Here is a 23,201-nt window from a genome sequence, read left to right as displayed (position 1 = left end):
AAGGTGGGAGTGAAAGTGCAGCGTATGGAGCAATGAAGAAGGTTTCATTGCGGCGGCAAAGAAATGTGCTTTCATTTGTGTGCAGAAGTGTTTGGCAGCGATACAAAGGCAACACCAGCGGTAAAGGTCATTACAAGGAAGTCTCAGGGTCTGGTTACGACAGGTAAAAGGTAAAAAACAAATTTCTGGCAGCAGAAGTGCGAAAGCAAAATCTCATTATCCCTAATTGCTTTACGACTGGTAACCCTCCTTTGTTAGCAGTTCGCTCTCAAGGGACAAACAATTTGGTGCTCATTGCGAGAACTTTGATATGCTGCTGTTTTTGTTCTCTCTCTCTCGCGCGCACGTGCACGCACGACGCACGCGTACATGTGCGCTCACACACACACACACACACACACACACACACACACACACACACACACACACACACACACACACACACACACACACACACACACACACACACACACACACACACACACACACACACACACACACACACACACACACACACACACACACACACACACACACACGCACACGCACGCACGCACACGCACACGCGCACGCACGCACGCACACACACACACACACTTGTACACAAAAGCACGCACTTACGCACAGACAGACAGACATACAGACAGACAGGACGCGTACGCACGCACTGCTGAGTGTATATTATCTGTTTATCTCTCAGTGTCACGTCCTCTTGTTGCTCTTGTATTTGGCTTAGTTTGGCCATACCTTTCACCGGTTCTGCTTTCTAGCTCACTTTTCTCTGTAATATTTAAGACTAACTCTATGAGACCCAATGTGTGTCCTAGCAGGCGCTAATATGGGTTTATAATTTTACGCAGCGAAGTTGCAAAGTATTGCTTAAATTGCGACTTAAAATTGCAGCCGGCCGACTCATTTCTGAACAAAATTTAATATTCTCTGGACTGGGACTATGAAAGGAAGCTTCTGTAGCATAGCATCACAAACACTTTGCCACCTTTTTTTCGAACGCTTCCGAACTCATCAAGTAATTCACCCTTGCATATCACACATCCGCTATTCTTGCTTCCTTGAATCCAATTTCAAACTAAAGCCTTCTTCCTCACCAGTAAGCATTCGCAGCTTTATTAAAGTCGATTGTTTTTGGCTCCTTGATGGAACGTCTTTCTTTGGGTCGGTGTTCTTTCAACCGTTCACGGCGCTCGTGTCAAGTGCCTTCATGCCTGCGGCGCCGCTGCTCTAAACAAAACTTCAAACGTCACAGGACATCAAGGTAACACAGACTGTGCTGCATCATGCGCTATAATGATATGCTTACGATTTGTTAAAAAATACGCTAAATTCTTGCTTCCCGCAATACAATTCTAAAGAGAGTGACTTTCTTAAAGCCACCAACATCAGCTTCGCCAAAGGTCGCTATTATTGAATCGCTATACACTTCTTTCGTGCAAAGAGAAAATCTCGCTACAAATAAAGAACAAAAAGAAAACGAGCGACGTGCTCCCTCTCTGTCTGCAGGGTTGAGCGAGGGCCTGCGGCTGGTCCGGCTCGACATGCCCGGCGTGGTGATCAGGGGCGACCCTGTCTGGCTCAATTGTTCCTTCGACCTCGAGTCGGACGACCTGTACTCGGTCAAGTGGTACAAGAACCACCGCGAGTTCTTCCGCTATCTTCCCAACGAGAGCCCACCGGGACAGGCCTACAAGCTCTCCGGCGTCTACGTAGACGTGAGTAGGCCGCCTTGCCTTTCAGTCTGATAGCAGTCCACCCTGCACACATAGTCGTGCTCTCTGCTTGTCCCTATCCATACAGTCGCAACCAGAAGCCCTCTCGGCAACGTTGGAATACAGACACAAACTGATGTTGGAAACAGCAATTGCTGTAATTTAGCCCCAGGCCTGAAAATGGTTACCAGCGCTGGTCGGTTCTTTATTGTAGACGTGAATCTTGGAAAAACGCGTGAGTCGATAGTGCTTCATTCGTGAGGAAGAAGGGGTTCTGTCACTGGCGGAGTTGCTGCCCGCTCGCCACGCGCATTCTTGGTTATCAAGCGGCGCCAAAGTTACAGGTATGTATAAGTATGTGAATCGTCAAAATTGCGCATGCCCTTGGGGCCGGGTCGGAAACTGCCCTTTATCTAGGGCCATTGTGTATAACAAACGATCCGAGCTTTTACTCGGGTGGGTGGGCCTTTATCCAGATTGCACAGCTAAACTATTTGACTTGACTATTTCTGCAAGAAGAACGGCGCAAAAGAAAAATTGATTCTCATTTCAGATCAGAGGCTAGGTGGAATGAATGTATTCTTTACCAGAGAACGGTAGGTTTCGAATTGAAGTCGCTAGGATGGTAAGTTTTAGGGAAGGCGTCGTCGGAGTGGCGCAGTGGCAAGGCCGTTCTACAGATGGGTAGGAGGACGCGGGATGGGATCCCAGCGACGGTGGCCTTATTTCGATGAATGCTAAACGTCCAAACGCTCGTGTGCTATCCCATGTACTATACTATACTATACTATACTATACTATACTATACTATACTATACTATACTATACTATACTATACTATACTATACTATACTATACTATACTATACTATACTATACTATACTATACTATACTATACTATACTATACTATACTATACTATACTATACTATACTATACTATACCATACCATACCATACCACACCATACCATACCATGTCATGTCATGTCATGCCATACCATACGGCACTGCACCAGTTGTTGGCAAAAAACCCCCCCTCAAGCTTAAGGCTGTCATTATTAAAAGGAATACTTGATAAGCTTCTTGGGCTTATCGGTCTGCTATTGAAGGTGTATACGTTGCTGGTTGCAGGTTCTCCTCAGTGCACGCAACTTTCCATTCGAGTGCAATGAATTCGATTTCCAACAAAATGAATTTTTCTTAATGAACGCAAGTAACCTGCTGACGACCATAGATGACCTGTATGCTTATATAGGGCATTGAAACGTAAGTGACGTTATGTTAGTTAGTTTATGGGGTTTAACGTACCATGGCTACTCATACTTTGAGGGGCGTCGTAGTGAAGGGCTCCGGAAATTTCAGCCACCTGGGGTTCTTTAGCGTGCACTGACATCGCACAGGGCACGGACCTCTAGAATTTCGCCTCCATCGAAATTAGACCGCCGCGGCCGGGATAGAACCCGCGTCTCTCGGGCCAGCAGCTAAGTGCCATAACCGATGAGCCACCGTGGCGACTTGTAAGGGATATTTGATTTATTTGTTCCCTTATGGGGTACTAAAGAGCCTTGCCTGAAGGTGCGAAATGGTCGGGCGAACGAAGTGGCAGGAACATAAAAAAACTGCAGGGGACATTTAAGCTCCGCCTTAAGAGTAGGACGCGATAACTTTAGTGGGTTCATGCCTATAGATGCCGAATAGGCCATTCTCTACTTAAAATGCACGGATCGCGAGAAGTCCTCATACAACTCCTGGCGCAGTGGTGCGGTGGTTAAGAGACGATCCACTACTCCGGCAGGTGGTTGTTTCAAACAAAGCCACCAGTGAGGCCTGCGAGACCCAGGTTACTCTTCCCGAACAACCTCTCGCGATTGATCATTATCTTTTTTTGCCATCGACCACGGTGAGCAGTCTGCCCGAAATCCAGTGGTCAAGTAGTGAATGACGTCCCAAGGTCATGTGGTCTAGGGGGCAGGTGTGCCACTTGCTTTTTCACCCACAACGCAGCCACCGCCTCCAACGCTCATGACGACGACACCGCCGACGACGGCGGAATTTCTGCAGAACGATACCCTTAACGCTATACGGTTAAAATCTATGAAAGATTCCGTTCGTAGACTTCACTGGGGTAACTGCTGTACACTTAAAGAAATATACGATTCTTTTTGATCTAGCGGATTGAACGGACGTTGCACAATCAAGAAAACATGAAGAAAACACTTGAGGTGATGGAAAACTCCAAGCTATACATCCCTCCACTACTCCCTCCTATTGGGTTAGTAGTCTTCAAATCACATGGATCGTTGTGCATTATGGATTTCAGAGGCCTCTTCGGCGGCATGCTACTAAAGTAGGGCTTACATGATGACCCTGAAAAGGAGAGCTCCAGAGGACGGAAAGCTCTTTGCTTAGAGCACAGGTCCACAAGCTCCTCATCGGCTACTGAACCCTAGAGTGTACAGTGCCCTTATTTAAAATTTATGCATACGCGTTCCTTTAGATGTGAATATTTTATCGCGGCTGCACGGGTTTTTGCATTGGTTGCAGTTAAGCAATACACCTTACACCAGCTGATCTATCTACCGCGCTAGCATGTGTGCGGCTGTTTCTGAGTTTCTGCCACTTACTAGGCCATAATCTAAAATCTTGGTCTAAAGAATGCTTACGCTCTTTTATCCTTTATCTCCTTGTGCGGAAAGAGCTTTCCTAGCTTTATAGCTGCTCCGGACGAATCACTACTGCACGACTCAGAAAAAAAAAAAGAAAAGGATGGCCCATCGATTCCCATCGAGTGCCACGTCCTGATTGTTTACTCACTCGGGAATGTTTGAAAAGCTTATCTTCAAAACCTGTTAAAACAGTGTTCATTTTCTAACTCTCCTTGAGCTATAAGTTTCGTAGAAATGTACCGAAGGCCATTCTGAGGATTACTGAAAAAAAAGCAAGCATCGAATGCAATAACGCTTTTATTAACAGGCAAAGCATTGAACTCTGATCTTCCAGCACGACACAGGGGCATTTTAAGTCATTGTTTTCAAACTTTTATTTTCCTATGTTTGCTTTATTTTCTCATCAGCTTGCATCCTTTTTCAACCAGTGTAGAAAACCACCAAATCTAAAATTTGAAAAATTTCAGCAGATCATTTGTCTGTCTCATAAAAAGTCGGCATCATTCGCTGGTACAGCTATTTGATACAATCAGCTAAAACAAATCATACATGGGCGTGTCTGGAAATGAAAAATCAATGAATGAGACCCTGGCATGTACCGGGGGTAGCCTGCAATGAGATTCTAACGGGCAAGTGTCTTAAACACTGTGCTGCGCGACCTGGACTTCATGGATCAGATCACAAGGACTCTCTATAACTTGCTTCTTCCTGGGCCTATGCAGTGCCCCACTGTAGTCTCGTTACGATCATCAAAGTAAATAAGTTTGCATTAAGCAGTATATTTAGGCTAAACAGCTGTTTGCTACAGAGGGCACTCTTGACAACTGCGCTATACACGTGAGCGTGTGTGCTTGTCACATGACACAAAGTAATCATTATACCAGGAGTTTTTCTTCTGAGAAGGTGCAGAATGAAAAATAAAATGGGTTTTTCGGCAAAAGAAGAGCATTTTGCGTCATATTAATGCCAGTGTTTGCCAGACGTCAAAAAAACAGGCGAATCACGCTAAATACTAAAGTGATTAACTAAATTCTAATAGTTAACTTTTTAACTATAACCGGCAGGCATCTGAATGCAATTGTAGATTTGTAGCCGGCAATGGTAACAGAATTATCAATTTTTAGAACTCTGAAAACGCGATTACCCTCGCTGTTGTGGCTCAAATAATTTGGGCCATTTATCGCGCCATTCGAAAACTGCGCGCTTGCGGTAGAGCGCGAAACGACGTCAATCGAATCTCGAATCTCCGAGACGCACGTACCACGCGACAATCTCAGCCCTGCCCGTCCTTCCTTTTTCAAAATTCTAAAAACTGATGTGGCTTTTTAATAACGGCCGGCTACTAATCTCTAATTTAAATCAGGGGTCTCTCGGTAGTAGCTAAAAAGTTAACTATTAGAATTCAGTTAACCCTTTTGCTAGTTAACATGATTCTCCTGTTTTTTTGACGTCCAACAACACTAGTATTACTACGCCGGAAAAAGCTGCTGTTTGTCTCACATACCCTGTTTATAAAATTTTGGACCTTTTAAAAAAGAAGATGCGGTATAGCAAGCAAGTGCAACATGTTATTACAGGTCACAACTTTTAACTCTGTAGCCAAAGCATGAAAGCCCAAACCCCACACACAGAACAGAAGTCTCACAGCTATCAAAGCTAATCAATAAGCTGAAGATATTCGACATAAGTAACCTTAATATGGATATAATCGAGAATGCTGTAAAGAATGGGAGTAGCCTAAAAGCACCGATGAGGAAACTAGGCACAGACAAAAGTCAGATATATGCGTTTAGAACAAAATGCGGCAATATCATGTGTAGAGACTTGCAGGCGTAAAATGTTTTGAATTCTATGAAAGCGCAAACGCCTGAAAATTATTATTCTACATTTGGTTAATGTTTTTCTTTTGAAACCACTACTAACTTGATACGGTATCATTTACTTTATATCTTATAGCGGAGAGCTGAAGGAAAATCCGTCTGGCAGGCATGGTGGTCTGATGAAATGAAGGAGTCACTGATCACAATCGGAAAAAGAAAAGACGCTACCCATTTCTTGTTCATAGTGAGCAAGAGATAAGCGTACAAAGGTGAAGAAAAAACCTGCATGGGAATTAAAAAGTCTTTTCTTATTTCGACTACGGTCAGTAACTGCTTATTCATTTATTCGTATTTTGTATCTCGCACCGTCCTGGCGGAAGGTCTCATTCTGACAGCAGGTTGCTTCATTGACACTACAACATTGCACAAGAAACGCAAAGTAATCCTAATCACCAGCCGCCGCGGTGGCTCAGGGTTATGGCACTCGGCTGCTGACCCGAAAGAAGCATGTTCGATCCCGGCCGCTGCGGTCGAATTTCGATGGAGGTAAAATTCTAGATGCCCGTGTACTGTACGATGTCAGTGCACGTCAAAGAACCCCAGGTGGTCGAAATTTCCGGAGCTTTTCACTACCGCGTTCCTCATAGCCTGAGTCGCTTTTGGACGTGAAACCCCCTAAACCAAACCAAACCTATCCTAATGACCGTCAAAAGTTATAAATTGATCTGGTTATGGTTTTAATTCTGTACTTTGTTCTTTTTTGTAAAAGAAATAGGTATGACTGCTTTCTTCAGCTTTAATTTGCTTTTTTTTTGTTCCGGTTTCAGAGAGCATTATCTCGCTGTGTTTCTCATCATACATTCGCAACGTATACAATCACAGTCTCTCGGTCCTCAATTGAAGAAAGGGGAAGCTACAGCATGCCCAGCCCACGAACCTACCAAATCGCACTTCGGATGCTAGGCGCATAGTGCGAAAATTGTGCATGCGAATTGAAGCTGCGTAAGCGGCAAAGCCTCACATTGAACGAGCTCCTTGCATCAAGAACGACTCTCGTTTCCCATCCCATTTCACTAACATTGTTTTCTAGACCAGTCCGCCGCTCCAGTGATTCTATATACAGCAAAAAAGAAAGTAAAATAATGAAGAGAAATTTCTGTTTCGCCACCAGTCCTTTCCTTCCACTCGTTCAGAATTTGTGAGCTACAGTGAGTATTAAGAAAGCGGTCAATTGGGCTACTCTATTGAGATGCTATTGGGCAAGTAAAAGGCTTCTTGCAATAGCGATAATTATTCCTTAAAATAGCGCAAAAGACAGGGACACAGGCAGAAGAGACAGAGACAGAAGAGACGCACACAGCGCTATGTGTGGCTCATCTATTTGTGTCCCTGTCTTTTGCGCTGTTTTAAGGAATCATGGTTCATCAACTAGCTCGCACGTCTTACCTTGTAAGCGATAATTAGAACGGGATTGAGCATCGGGGGTTAGCACATCAGACACTTTCTGCACCTTTATTTTATTTTCGTTAGACTTTATGGTTGTCGACCAAAGGCTAGACATAAAATATTAGGACTCCACGTCCTTCCTGTGAATGTACGCACTAGTGGCAGTCTGCATAGCACGTTTTAACATCAATTTCGCACCCCGTTTTGCTTAACATATTTAAAGGCTCTGGCCATGTAAGTCGGCAATTGTATGCACGCGAATCCAAGATGAGACTACCGCAAGTACTTCTCAGAAGACTACTACGACCGCCGTTGGTTAAAAGTTGACGAGTACCTTGAAGAAGAGCAAGAAAACGTATGAAACGTCATTTATAAGTTGTTATGTTTTTACAACATCGCTATCAGTGTGTGTCGTGATGCAGGACGTACGGCATATAGCACCTAGGCGCTTAATAAGCTGGGTGTTTCTCCGAATCCCACAACAAAAGTCTGACATGCCACAGCATCTCTACATTTGGTATCTAATACCACCGTTCCAACTATACAGCTTTTCATATAGAAGACAGTTCTCAAACAGGCTGAGGAGCGAACCACGAGCCGCAGCAGAGGACGGCGCCACCGATACTCACTGCCGCCTTCGATGTTCTGTAGTGACTGTAGCTTGCGGCATCCATGATCGCCACCTGTTTGTAAACACGTTGTTGGCCTATAATTGGCGATCCGGATGGCAAATTAGGATGGCAGTGCTTTTGTGTCTGTGTCATCGAGAATTTTAGACCTCTTAGACAACCTGCAATATAGAGAGTGTTTGGGAGGAATAAAATTGTATGTAAGGAATGGCAGTGAGGGTGCTACTGCGGGCATGTTGATCTAGCGTTACTAAAATATTGCAGAGCGCAAACACAGGACGAGGGTGAATATTGAACACAGGTGAACACAGGGTGAACACAGGTGAATATTGTGTATTTAGCTCTGTTCCTTTTTTTTCGTATGCACTTTGTTTTATTAATAGCCTTCTGCCATCGTACCCGTTCAATGTTTCTACGAATGGTGATGTTCTAGTTCATATATTTGTGTTTACTTGCAACGTTTTTCGATTGTTTTTGTGAATTTATTTGTTTCGGTGTTGGTATTCTTAATTATTGTATTGTTTCGCTTTTTGAATCCTGTATTTTCTTGCAGCTAGTTTTCTTTTTGCCATCATGCGTATCATTTTTGTAGGCATGTCTATATATGCGTTACCCCCCTTTTTGTAACAGTTTCATTTTATATCTATGTACCACTCCCCTCAATAATGCCCTGTGGGCCATGAGGGTATCAGAAATAAATAAATAAATAAAGATGTACGACACAGACTATGTCAGGTAATAAAATCGTTCTTCGCCTCTGTACAGAATATCGGCGTCCTAGTAGAACTAGTCTTCGGGAGTAAAAAGTTATTTTAATTAATAAACGGATGTGCTTCTGGTGTCTCAGATGATGTTTTGAAATCATATAATGAAGACAAGGTATGTTTATGAGACGATATGTTGTTATGCCTATGCTATATATTATGAGCTAATTTATTGGCCTATCGTTTAGGGGCGGATAATGGTGGGGAGGGGGTGGGGCATAGCTTGTTTTTCTAGGTGTGGGAAGTGCGATAGGTGAGAATGATACGGATATCCCCCAGCAGAGATGCAATAGTTGATAAGATTATGAATAAAGTAATCGTAGAGCGTGATAAATGTGGACTGCTGAGAACAACCGTATTCACTTTGACACCTGCCAACCGAGGCAGATGGCAGCTGGCGCTGCGGATGCTGACGACGGCATGATACAGATAAAAGTGCTGATAAGTGCTAGCGCTCTAAAACGTTATTTGACGTTGAAGACTGATTCTGTTGTGATATTACCTTACGAGACGGAATTCCGTGAAACCTTGGAGTACGTAATATTGGTATCCGTTGTTTGTTTCGGCTGGTTATCTTGAGTGGAGAGAAAGCATTCGGTTCTAAATGGGATGCGAATACCTCCCCTAGAACTCACTAAGCTGCATAATGTTTGTTGCTGAACTTGTTGTTTCATACTTCAGGTAATTACAAGTTCGCGAACCAAGAAAATACAAGAGCGCAAGTCAGGGCTCAACCCGCCATCTCACTTCGACCGTAGCTCGGTTTTCAATTTGCATTTTGCCCACGAGCTGCGGATGCCATTTGAACATAAAAACATAAAACCTTGCCTTCTTGATTTGAACATAATGACTCAAAACTTTGCCTTCTTGATTCGAACATAATAGCATAAAACATTGCCTTCCTGATTTGAACTTAATGACATAAAACATTGCCTTCTTGATTTGGACATAATGACTTTAAACATTGCCTTCTTGATTTGAACATTAATTACATAAAACATTGCCTTCTTGCACTTCGAAATGACAATTACACGCTGGTGCGCTTCTTTGCCTGAGTCATGAAGGCTTCCAGTTCGACAGGGGTGTTATGAAAGTCTCGAAAAATTACGACGTGTGAGACGTGCAGCTTAGTACGACAGACTGCGAGCCCTGACATCCAGCTTTATTTTTAAGCTTTGTTTAAGCTCCGGTGCACAATCGTCGCCGTGATAATCGCCTGACCGCTGGTCGCCATCGTCTTAATGTACGATTTAGGAGCTCCCCCATGCATCTCCATTCCGTCGAAATAGCGGCGGAAAGGTTGGTGGCTCGTCTAATCCGACTAACAAAGGAAACCCTACGAGCACTGGGGACTCCAGCGCCACTGCCGAAGGCCTTAACCTGTCATCCCTTTCGTATGTGGAGGATTTATGAAATCGCTTTCAGCTCCCATTTATCACGCCGCCGCGTGCTTGGTTTGCTGCTTTCCCCGCCGGTACTATTATACGCGGTGTGAACAACGTGGTATTCCGCGCGAAGGATCCGGGCAGGTGCCGCCGGGCACTGAATCGCTCGCATTCCCCATCTAGGACCCTACCACGAACTCCCGCCTCTGCTGTTGCTAGGGGGCAACGCAAGCGTTTCGAAGAACGAAGATCGAATGAGACTGTCCACAGAACAGCGTCGCTGAGCTAGCTAGAGCATGTAGTTGTGTTCATAATGTTTCATTTGGTTTTACATTATACGCTGACGCACCGACTCCTTCAGCGCAGACTCGAAAGAACCACAGGGTAAGAGAAGTGCGCGGCCTGAGTGAAGGAACAAATACAAAATAAGTGTTTTTTATTACCTCGAAACCTACACACGGGCTATCAGATGTGCCATAGCAGAGGACTTTAGTATTATTTCATCAATCTTGGTTTAATACTACACATGCGTTCTGAATCTGGCTCTCATAGAAATACAGACGTCGCAAATGAGAAACACGTGGTAAGGCACAGAACGCCATAGCCACGACGCCACCGACGTGCTTCGAAGAAATAAAACCAGCGAAGGGAGGGCTAGAGATTTAGCCAAAAAAATTAATTTAAATCAATTTTACCTTTATAAAACTCTCAGAATTTCCACGCGAATGCAAAGTGCAACAAGAGAACAGGGGCAGCATAGCGGAATTCGTTAACAGTGGTTAGCAAACTTAACCTACCTTCTTTTTTTAAAAAACCGGGCAACTGAAGTGGCTTATGCGTTTAGTAGTTCTACTTTTATTCCGATATTAAGAGACGTGCTTTTCTGAATATTTATTTCACTTAACGTGAAAGTAGGCATTGGGCGATGACAGCTTCGCTCGTGGATTTGAACTACACAGAAGTATAAAATAAATGGCGCCAGCGGGAAAGCGAGAAGCACAGAACGACTGGATTAATAATGTGCGAAGTGCAGGCAGCGTCGATGACAGGCGCAAAACTACTCGGAACGGGAAGTTGTGCTTTCAATAATTAATTGACCGGCGGCACTACCTCTTTGGCCACACTTCCCGTCCGCCGCGCCACCGCACCAGAACTCGCGAGCGGTCTTTTTCCGAATCATTCGCCGCCGTTTACTGCCGCCCACCCGAAGATAGAGCTGAAGGAACGAGTCTGAGCAGTTCAATAAATACCCAACTTTGTACATGCGCTCGCTGTTCAACTATGCATGCCGAATGAACAGAAACCGGAAAAGTTCGAAAATATAGCGCGCTTTTGAGCAGGGGCTGTAGGAAACCCTATAGGAGTGGCAAGGCATTTCATGGACAGCTTTTAACTCCCCTCCGGGGATTCTGCGCGAGCTGTGAGCTGACCGCCTGCCTTTCATCTCGCAGTGTCTACGTTCCTTTATTTTTTTATCTCTCATTAGCGCTCATTTTGGGTTCCTCATTATGGAGCGCCCGTTAATGCTCTTTGAAGCCTCGGCATTCAGACGCGAAGGTCGTATTCTTCGCAGCAACGCGCAAATTAAACAAACTACGCCAGACTGGCTTGTTTTAAACGGCTTACAAAAGCGCACCGAAGCAAGCTATTCGTTGGCAGCCGGAGAGGGGCGCTTTTAATTGAGTCTCTTTAGTTGGGGCTCTTAACGAGGGACTATTTATTTTGGTAGCGCGTCGGCGCGATAGAAACGAAACGGCGTCCAGAACTACGTCCTTTTTTATATACTCATAACAAACCTTGATGAGATAACATGTTCGTTAAGAAAACGTTTATTGCAGGTTTTTATAAGTTGTAGTATTCCATTGGTGCTATTTTTTTTTTCAATTTTCAGATATGGTAGAAAAGAACTAATTAAGACTTGATAAGAAATATTAAAACACCTAAAATACTTATTAAGGCGCAACTTTAAATGTGTATCGCATGCAACGAGAAGCTAGACGTTGAAATACAGTGACTAGTTTGAACTGAAGTGAAGCCTTTTTAATGTGCCCCCTAAAGAAAACAAAAACAAAATCTAGACGGCCACCAAAGATTTACATTTCAGCGACAAGTTGAGCTGGACAAAACTTCTTCATAATTAATGTAATTTCTCATTCACAAACCTATTGGCCTGTTCCGTGCACAAAGCGGCGGATTTGTATGAACGTCCGACACAGGCTGGTATACGTAACTGTTCAATGTTGAGAAGCACGGTATATTGCCGTTGTTAATGGAGCACTTGTACATACGTTCAGCAGAAGATTAAGATAGATCGGATGTGGAAAAGTTCATGACCAGAACCGACCAGCAATCGCCTGGGAGAAGGTAGCGGTAACCGAGGAAGAGCTCCAGGGAATTTATGAGGAGGCGAACTCAAAACGGCTGCCGTTGAATTGCTCCGCAAGGGACTGGGTGGAACTGTGTCATTTCACTTGCCGCCTGTGCCAGGATTCCACAAATTTGCAAGAACGCATGCCCGCATCTTGTGGGCGCTGATGATTGGCCAGGGTTTCACGCTCCAACATTCCTGGGTCTTGTCTTTGTTGGCGTAGTTCGTCGTTGTCGCTAAAGTTCATGGCGACGTCCTCTTATTTCTTCTGTGGCGCAACGTTTGGGCTAGTACATTTTTGCCGATAGAACAAGCACCAAAGAGAGGTCTCGTTCAAGCGCAAGTCTTGAAACAGAAGCGCCTCTTCACTTGACCGTCTTCTTTTAGCTGATATGTGAGAGCGCGTGGCATCCCGTCTTGCTCCGTTTTATCGTCATAAGGTCGTGTGATCCGATGGCCTTGCTATAGGAAGACTCCCTGTGAAACCTTGACATCGATAAAGTTTTTCTGATGGATCAAAGCAGCCTCGAACAAGGTGCGTTTGGGGCGCCGGATTTTTAGGTTGTTTTTTATTGCTGCGATAACTCGTATGCGCTGGGCTAAGTTTATTGGTCTCAGAAAGCACAGGCCATCAGGAGGTCCAAGTGTAATGCTTACTTATTAAAGGGGCATAACTCGTTTTTGAGACTGAAAAGACATACTGCAAGGGCATCTCTCGACATGGAGCCACAAACGTGTTAGTAAGCCCACCTTGCTTGCGCTCATTTTATAAAAAATGTAGTAGGCCCGTAGTGAAAGAATTCATCGTGCAATAAATTACCTTCACGTTAGCGATGTGTTACTTGCACACTTGGGACTTGATCTCAGAAAGAAAGAGAGCAGGAAAGAAAGAAAGAAAAATGGTTCAATGTAATAGCGTCAGTGGTTACGAAGATATATAGCCGAAGGCAGCAAAAGGCGACATTTAGTGCTATATTTTCTACTTGTGCTCACGCTTTAATGTTCGCTGCAGAGATATACGTGCCATCCAAAGATGTGGAGGTGACCATTTGCGCGTGGGCGCTTTCATTTGAGGCGTTATATATAACCACCCCCGACGCAGGCTTAGGGTCGACGATCTATCTTGCAGCCGGTACTCCTCGACTAGCGCAAAAAGATGAAGGATGGTACGCAAATGACGCTGGCAGCATGCTGATCGTCACCGGCACGTCGTCACTTTTGAGAATACGCGGGAGAGGGTGAAAACGAACGCTTGAGGCATAAGAAAAGTTTATTATGAAAATTTCTTCTCGCCGTCAGTCGAGGCGAGCAGATAGCGGTTTAAAATGACAAGTAAAGTAGCGTGAAAAGATAAATGTGAAGGAAGATCGACACAGACTAAATTCGAGAGAAAATGCTAAAAAGAAAACCGATAATGCCTTTTTCTTCTCGCTGTCATGCATACAGACGTGTTTTACAGCTTGGTTGTCTACTTATGCTAAAACTGAGCGCCTTGTTTTCCTATCACCTCCATCCGGAGTGGAGTCATCAATCAATAGAGCCATTTTACTCGCATCTTCACATTCCCTCAACGCCTTAATTTCTCCTTACGGACGTAAGATATTTTTCAATCCCTGAAGGCATTTGCTTTTTTCCCCCCTCGAACTATGCTTTTATTTCGCTAAGGAGGCGCATATTTTCCTTGCTGCATGCTGAAGCAAGGGTGTTCGCTTTGGACACAGCCGTCGCATATATGCCGTAACGAGGCTGCTAAAATTCACGGTGCGGAGCAAGGAGTCCTTTCGAAAATTGCGAACGCTGTGAGCCAGCGAATGCGCTTTCGTAGGAAAAATTGACGACAGCACTGGCGGATTGCGAGTTCCATGAGGTGACTTTCTGCACAACGCCGATACAGGGTTTCAGGCGGCAAAATTCCATTCCAAGTTCGAGCCGTGTGCTACATTTCTCACAGCACATTTTATCAAATTGGTTGGCATTGCCAAACGCGTGTCCAGGAATCTCGGACAAAAATTTAGAAAATTGGGAAATTGTACGGTGCTGTTATGAAAACACTGAAGGTAATTGTCGATTCTTCTGATATTTATCAAAATCTTTCTTTTAGAGTGTACCCATCAATCGCATCCAACCGTTAAGACTGCCATAAAAAAAACAATGAAGAACACTTTTGACGATAGCAAAAACGTTAACAGAAAAAAAATATTACAAGACTGCCGTCGGGTGGTCTGCGGATAAATTTATTGTTTTAGTGAAATCTTACATTATTCGAAAAAAAAATTGCGTTTATAAATGGTTTCCCGCTAAAAAAAAAATGGTTTTGTACAGAATTTTCGGGCACGGGTTAAAAAGGAAGAGGGATTATGATAGCGGAATATCATAAGGGTAAGAACTACTTGTATGATGACAATTCCCACTTGCGGAGTGCTGAGTTCTGTGGGCCAGACGTGGCTTGACTAGCAACCTTTCCTCGAAGTTGACGCTAGATTTACGACGGAGTGTATTTTGCGGTAGCATACAAGCCTCACAGGAGCAAAAATCCGGCGCCGTCCGGCGCCACCCAGAAAAATCCTGATTGGCTGGTGGGCAGTGGCGTCATCAGTGACGTCAACAGAACGGACAAATCCCATATCTGGCGGGACGTGATGTCACCAGACCGACAGCGACGTCGACCGATCCGCAGTGACATCACCAATCAGAGATTGCCCATCATCTAGAGGGAAGTGACGTCACCAGGCCAGGTTTCTCTGCGTGAAGCTTCCCTCTACCAATCACGGTGGGTGGCAGGTGGCGTACGGGAAGAACTCGCGAAGAGAAAACTGGGGATCACAAGCCCCGCCAGTAACTGCCGGCAAAGGCATCAACAGCTCCGAACGCTTTCGCCTTAGGTGGCCCAGTGTTTTAGCGCAGTAACGTCTATGCCGATGTCGGACTAAACTACAGCAGGAACTCGTGCTTGCCTCTCCGTGCTGTGTTGGTACATTGAGCAAGCGTAAATGGAGAGCGTTGTGCAAGAGGCATGAAGCTGTTCCTGTGCTCTTCCTTTTACTGGAGTTCCATTCGAAGCCCACATTGGATATCGAAACCATCTTATTCCTCTTACTCATCTTGTTCTTTTAAGTCCGTCTGGACGATAAGAATAACTGTTCCGTACACATTTATAAAAAATTGTGGGATATGGTGGAAACTATCTTGTAATATACATAGACATAGGTATTTTTCGGTGTTACCATACAGACTACTGGCATGGAGGAACGTAATAGATGATATGGCCAGATGAAAAATTGATGAAAATCTGCCGTTAAACCACCGCAATGCATTTTTATATTGAAAGTGCCCGCAAAATGGTTCAAGACTTTTAAATCGTCGCATTACTTTTTTCTCCGAAAAATGTACGCTGGAAAGTTTTGAAGAAATGCGATGCTCTGGTCCGGTCACTTATGCACAGAGTCAGTATAAAAGAACCTCACTTTAGGCGTCCCGGAGCCTTGGTGTGGAAACACGCGCCTTATGTAAAGGTGACTTGTCAAATATTTTCCAGGTTTCACAGCGCTAGATATGACATGCGAGTTAGGACACAGTATTAACACGTCATAAAATGAAGGTATTTCGTCGATGGGACTATGATTGAGCGGCTACACCATTTGCAGGATCTAGCAGTCGGAATTATTTTAACGCGAGGGTGTTAGTACCACCATGTAAGGAAAAAAAAAATGTCTGGCGTCCGCGGCGTCAACCGTTTGGAGCCACGCAGCCGGGGAGCGGCCGAAGCAAACGGCTGCTCCAGCAACCTAGGTGAGGTGCCGCGATCACGTGACCTTGGGGCTTCATCACGACCTTCCCACCGGATTCTGAGCCAACCTACCACCGTGGTAGGTGGCAGTTCACCTGCCATCACAGGGCAGTGGAGCATCGCTTAACTGCTGCACCACTGCGCCAGGAGAGGAATGAGGACTCGCAGCGATCTATGACTGTAAAGTCGAGAATTACTGATTCCGCATATATGGGCAGTAACCCGTTAATGCTATCGCGTCATACCCTTAAGGTGAAGATTAAGTGTCCCCTCCAGTTTTTTATTGTTATCAGTACTTTCTCTGACACTGAGGCAAAGAGGCATATATCTACACTTTGTTCGATACCAATAAATATATTGACACCGATCACAGGAGGAACGGCCTTGAAAAGTAAGGTTCACCGATCTCACAAGCCATTTATGCCCTACCACCAAAAGCAAGCGGTGTCCCCCAGATATGAAGAACTTGGTAGGTAGTTTCGGTCGGAGGAAGGTGCCTCCATGCAAACGTCTCCGTTTAGAATGGCGACGACAACCACTGTTTCGTTTTTAGGCGCCATTTTGTTTCCCGTGGACTGCTTAGGTCTCTGGCATGGACTTAATGCTTCTAAATTTCCTTCTGAATTACTTCAGAGGAAAGTAATTCAGGGTTAGTAATTAAGGGAGGCAAGTAAGTTCTATGCCTGATAGTTGTATTGAACGACCACCTCGCACAGACAACCGGAAAGGCTTCCTTTGGGAATAATACTCCGGAACCGCGAAAGCGAGTATTTGAAACAAAATGGCGCTTTTGTCATCACCCTAAGCGACGAGGATCCTAAGTGGGGCGAGCATCAAACGTCATTGCCGTCACCCGGTGCAAATGGCGCTCCCTAGACACAACCTCCACTGCGAAAAAGATCGATGAACTCATATCGCCTCCGACCTTGGAAGCAAATGGAGGAATCCAAACGACGTAATTGGCTGCTCCCAATAAGTTACCGAGACCTACGAATAAATGCTCGTTGGCGCGACAGGGGCCTCGTAGGGAGTGCCTAAGCCTGTGATAAACATTAACTCGAATGCTAACCCGGCACGCTTGTCCATTGCATTCTTAGCATGAATAGCATTTCACGAATGCTTTCTCGTGGCCCGTATAGCCTGGAAGCGATTGTTTCAGCATAGTACGTGTAATATGGCTATGTAATAGGGATTTCTGGCGCCATGGTAAGTCTACTTACGGGGAATGGCTAGCGACTATAACGCAGGATCATCACAACATAGTGGATGCGTTTTTTTTTTCGAATGGCAAAGATAACGCACTTCGAGCGACGGCCAAAAAAACTGCCGCTCATTCTACAATACAGCCCCACTAACTAAGTGTAATTGCCTAGCGCACGCAAGCTGCATTTATGCTTAAGTATTCCACCAGGTTAACCTAAACAACCTGCCGTTAAAGGTTGGTTTAGAAGCCATTCAAGTTTAAAGTTCAGGTGATACGGTTCTGTTGCGTGAATGTTACTGCTGTCATCGAAAGACATTCGTCTTCTTTATGGCTCGATACCGTGAAGGCCTCTTTAAGGGTATTACACGAATAAATGTGTTTTAAAATCACCTTTTCTTTATAACGAACAAAATTAAAGCGATGTGGATATCTGCTACTGGTCGTGAGCTCATGAGTAGTCATGAAAAGCTTTACGATAGCGCGCGCAGACTATGCAACAGGGTTGGAGAGATCCATCGCCGCTCGCAGGAACACTACGAAATAGCCCATTGGAGACATCGACGGCAATGAAGCATGTTTCAATTTACTCGTTTTTCATGCCATCACTTTCAAGTCAATAAGGTAGAGCCCACTAGGAGAATCTTATTGAACACTGCAAGCATAAAGATACACTTTAAAAGGATAAAATGCAAAACTTCAAGAACTTTGAAGAAGAAGAACGATTGATGCTTGCTTCAGAATGTGCTGGCATTTTGTGCTAGTTGATTATACGGCGGTAGCGCTAAAACCACGACAGAAGGTTCAAAAAACCTCTCCCTCGTGGGAAAGAAAGGAATGAGGAAAAAAAAAAGACAAATAAAAGCCTCGAGCACCTCTATGCACCACGAGGTCCTCCAAGTTTATGACTCAAAACGAAACACATCGCCCACGGGCGCGAACGCAATCTCATCGACCTGACTTTTGAAGCGGTAAGAATAAAACCAAATATCCGCCTCTTCAAGTCTATAACTTCCGGTTCTAGCACTTTCCGCAGTTTTTTTTAGTGTGTTTTCGGTTCTGCCATCCACGGTTCTGAGTGTTCCTGCCTTTGCGATCTTTCTTTCCACGTTCGCTTTATCCTTCCTTCTCCGTACGTTCATGCTCGCAACGCCACGTCGCTACCCCTGCCCCCTCGTTCACCGCTGCCGCCGCGCCGTGCTTCCAACGCCCACACCCATTGTTTCAAGGTGCGACCCGAATGAAAGGCGCCGATGCACCGACCGTGTTTTCTGGAGTAACTTTTCGCAGCCAGCAAGCCCAAGCGCGTGCGCTTTGTTGTCTGAAGTTTTCACTTCGAAAATCTCACCATTCAGGTTATTTTTTTTATTTTTGAGTTTATTTCTTCTTTTCTCGAACTGTTCCCTTGAAAGGCATGCGGCGTTGGAGGCCAGCGCGGTACCCAGGGATGGAGGGTGAGCGTAAACATTGCCGCGACGAGGAAGCAGCGAAGTAGGTCCCGCTGTGAGCCAAGCACGTAGCCTAGGGAAGAGCCGAAGCCATTCACAGAAAGCAAGGAAATGCCTGCTATATTTTAAGGACAAAACAATAACAACAACAACAAAAAAGACAGAGAGAAGGACGATGAATAGTGGGGAGCGAGGCACTCTGCGTACGAGAAACGCGGGGACCCTTGCTCGTCATAAATCACGAGGGCATTGTTTGTCTGCATGTTTCTCGACCATCCAGGCGTGCGGACGTTAGAGAGAAATGTAAGCAAATTTGGACAAAAGAGAACGCAGGACAATCACCGTCACGTTCCTTCACGTACACGCGTGCCCATGGGCTGGCCGCGGTGAATACGAAAAAGTGCAAGTTCGGAGGCGGGGGACGACGTCCTGCGAAGATGGCAATCTCTTACCCTGCCCTGTGGAATACATATCGCCTCGCTTTCCATTTTCTTCTTCCACTCGGCGTGAAAACTGCGAGAGCTCTGCTGCTTTTCACTGTTTTTTTGTCCAGAGTGTTGCCGCCAGCCGAGTTATGCCCGCTTTTAATGCTTGTTCTCTTAGTACAGATGTGGCATATTTTATTAAGCGCGTGGTGAAACTCACCGAAAATGTGATCACTCTGCGCGCTAGGTATTCTTGACTAGCTTTTGCTGAACTTTTCTCGCTATGTACGTGTACACTCGTTATATGTCATGAATAACCCCTTCTAATAGTGTATTTAGTGTGAAAGAAGCGCAGTCCCGCAGCGCTGAACAATACGTTTGAATTCGAAATTTCCTACCATGACGCTTAGCTCACTGAACGGCATGATATGATAGCTTGACGCCCATAACGGAGGGAAGAATTACGTGTCTGCACCCCGTAGCGCGTAAGGCTGAGATGTATAAGTCAAAAGAAATATCTCTCAGGCAGGGTTACATTGCTGCTGAAGAGTCACAATGAATTCACAGGGACACCTTGTGTGTTGGTAACGCGACGGCTCTAGAAGCTGTGGATGCGTTTACCGGAAGTGAGGTAAACTTCCATCGAATGCGATTTACCCCCACTGATGACGTCGCTTCCCTCTAGTCAGAGGGCGAATATTATGCCAGGCGACATATTTTTTTTCCCGATGAGGCTTTTAACATTATCGCATTAAAACAGCCGCTGAGCAACGCATTGTGCCTACCGCATTAACAAACTATGGGGGCACTTTGGCAATCTAAAGTGCGCTAGGCGAAAGTCTCTGTAGCGCTACTTCGACTGCCAGTGACTACCTATGACAGAAGCCAAAAGCCACAGAAACCAAGGGGCACAGGGGTTTTTAATTTCTTTATTTTATTTCGTGGTGTTGATCAATTTAGAATATTACTGATTATGTTATCGCTTAAAGTTAATTGATTACAAAAGCAGAAGAAAAAACAACCGCATGCCGTCGGTGGGATCCGAATCCACGACCTCCGAATTACGCGTCCGGTGCTCTACCTCTGAGCTACGGCGACGGCTGTCAAATCTTCTGCTTTCGGGGGTATTTATGTTTACAAGTAACCTCACCTTGACAGTGTTCATCAGCGCCACCCACGTTCATAAGCGGCGGATGTAGAACGTCCTGAGTTACCGCAGGTGTGACGTAGAACGTCATCGAACGGAGAGGGTGGAAGCTGCGTGAGAACCCTCTTATGCTTCCTATGGCGTCAAGGCTGCCAGAACCGAGGCCCTCGCTAAGCAATTAAGCAAAGAAGGGAAGGGGAATGAGGGGCTCGTTATAAATATGACAGAAGCCAACAGCCACAGAAACCAAGGGGCACAGGGGTTTTTAATTTCTTTATTTTATTTTGTGGTGTTGATCAATTTAGAATATTACTGATTATGTTATCGCTTAAAGCTAATTGATTAGAAAAGCAGAAGAAAAAACAACCACATGCCGCCGATGGGATCCGAACCCACGACCTCCGAATTACGCGTCGGGTGCTCTACCTCTGAGCTACGGCGACGGCTGTCAAATCTTCTGCTTTCGGGGGTATTTATGTTTACAAGTTTGTTTGTTACGGCTGCAGCACTTGGGAGCCATCCTCCTACACTAGCTGCCGCATACCAACTGACGACGGAGCAGCGCTCGACACCGCCGCGCCGACAGCTCCACCTGTCGACGAAGATGACGTCACCTTTTGGCAGCTGTGCTCGTCGATGAGTCGCCCCAGGCGCTGGATGTAACGCCGGACGTACGGACGGGAGAATGAGCCAATAAAGGCTTTCGCCTTAAAAGAGCTGTGCCGTTTGTCCAGCATAACAGCCCAGTAAATGTCTGCTTCGGATACGCGCGTGCACATATTAGGCGACTAAATCTCACTTAAATGATGGTCACACTTGTTGTGCTGTGGGCACTCATTGTAATGTTCTTTATCACCGGTTTTGGGGATTCTAAATAATTACTTCGGTGAGGTTCTCAAAGCGTAGATCAAAAGAAACCGGTCATGTGTGGATCACAGAATGCGCATGTGTGCTCTGAGAGCAGCTGGAAAATAGTAATGATGACGCAGTGCTTCAAGACATCGTATATGATTATCGCGGCAGTTGACGGAGCCATTCAGAGGTACAATAACACCGATCACATCGGTTTGTGGCGTGCCACGAAGACAAGGTGGTGACATCTTTAGGGCTTCAAGTTGACCGATACTTCCCTAGAAACCCCGCGTCGGAGCCTGGCTAACGCCACGCAGCACAGGGCCACGGCAAGAAGAGGGATGGGATGAAGTACGTGACAAAGTAAAGCAAGCGTCTGAGCCTGCAATATCGTAAAGCTGGTTCAACGAGGATTTTGTTGTCGTGGGCGAACCGTTTCTCTGGATTATTTTTGGAAGGAGACGCCCGCTTGGCTCGAATACCAATCGCCCCGAAATGTACAACGGTGATCAAGACGAGCTGGTAATGACGCCATTTTTGTAACATGGCGAGAAGCCTTGCCATCATTACCACTTAAGTTCGCTTGCATTCACGTCATGCTGCTACTGTCTCTTTAACATTTACCTTAACGTAATCATTTTGAGCTATTAGAGGGTGAGCCGAATTGGCCGGTTCAGGAAGTGATCCAGTCCGCTCGGACTTCAGACATCCGTGGCAAACTCGCCACGGCTGCATCGGCGTCGCACCACAATACATGTTGCCTTTCGTCTGGGGCCTACCCAATCACATTAGGAATTTCATTAACAAATTCAGAAAAATCAGTTTTGTTTGCGACAGCTGTTGAAGGAAGGATACCTCACACTCACGCGTCTTGTCTTTCATGCATGCTGGTAAAGTTGAGTAACTAAAACGTTTTATCATATTCTAGCTCCATGTCTTAACTATTTTTGCGTAAGATGTCTACCTGCAAGAAAAAAAGTTTTCCGTATTAATGCTACATCGCTAGTCTTAGCGAAGTCGACTGGTTAGGCCTAACCATGGCCATTTGGGTGTTCGTTAACAAGTACCAAAATCTCAGTACAACAAAATTTTCTGCGCCCGAACGATTCAAAATGTGCTCGCCGCAAGCGTCAACGATGTCGCTGTGTTGTGCTTTTGACTAACACACTACTGCAGCCACCTGGAAACGGAGGTGACAGGCTATGCAGAAGGAGCCGGCTAACTGGAAAATTTACTTAATCAAGAGAGTATTTGGGTGATTCATTACAAGAGCCCCTTATTCATTAAAACTCGTTCTTACCTCCGGCACATCAATATTCTCAGCTGCTAAGGTGCCGAGAACGTTGTGTAACTTTATTTTGCACCCATATAACTGCCGCGGAGGCGGGTAGTAATGAGCAATTACTCCCTTCACTGAAATCCGCACCTCGGGGATTCTCTTTAAGACATTGACCTAAGAGTACACTACCAAGTGCGTGAAGACAGCGCCAATTTCCTGACAAATTTACCGCCTCACGAGCCGCTTATGATCGTACACCA

General features: G+C 45.3%; 1 protein-coding gene across 1 annotated transcript in view; it reads left to right on the top strand.

Annotated features, from left to right (window-relative positions):
- Positions 1-23,201, top strand: part of LOC149340659 (uncharacterized) — a 107,339-nt gene that overhangs the window by 59,325 nt on the left and 24,813 nt on the right. Inside the window, exon 2 of the mRNA XM_089551323.1 lies at positions 1,519-1,727. Coding sequence (XP_089407449.1) covers positions 1,519-1,727 — 209 coding nt within the window. The remainder of the gene's footprint in view (positions 1-1,518; positions 1,728-23,201) is intronic.

The sequence above is a fragment of the Amblyomma mixtum genome, chromosome 6 (assembly GCF_055824585.1).
Source record: "Amblyomma mixtum isolate Tamu chromosome 6, ASM5582458v1, whole genome shotgun sequence".
Lineage (NCBI taxonomy): Eukaryota > Metazoa > Arthropoda > Arachnida > Ixodida > Ixodidae > Amblyomma > Amblyomma mixtum.
The sequence above is the reverse complement of the archived record's forward strand: the minus strand, read 5'-3'. Positions and strand labels throughout refer to the sequence as shown.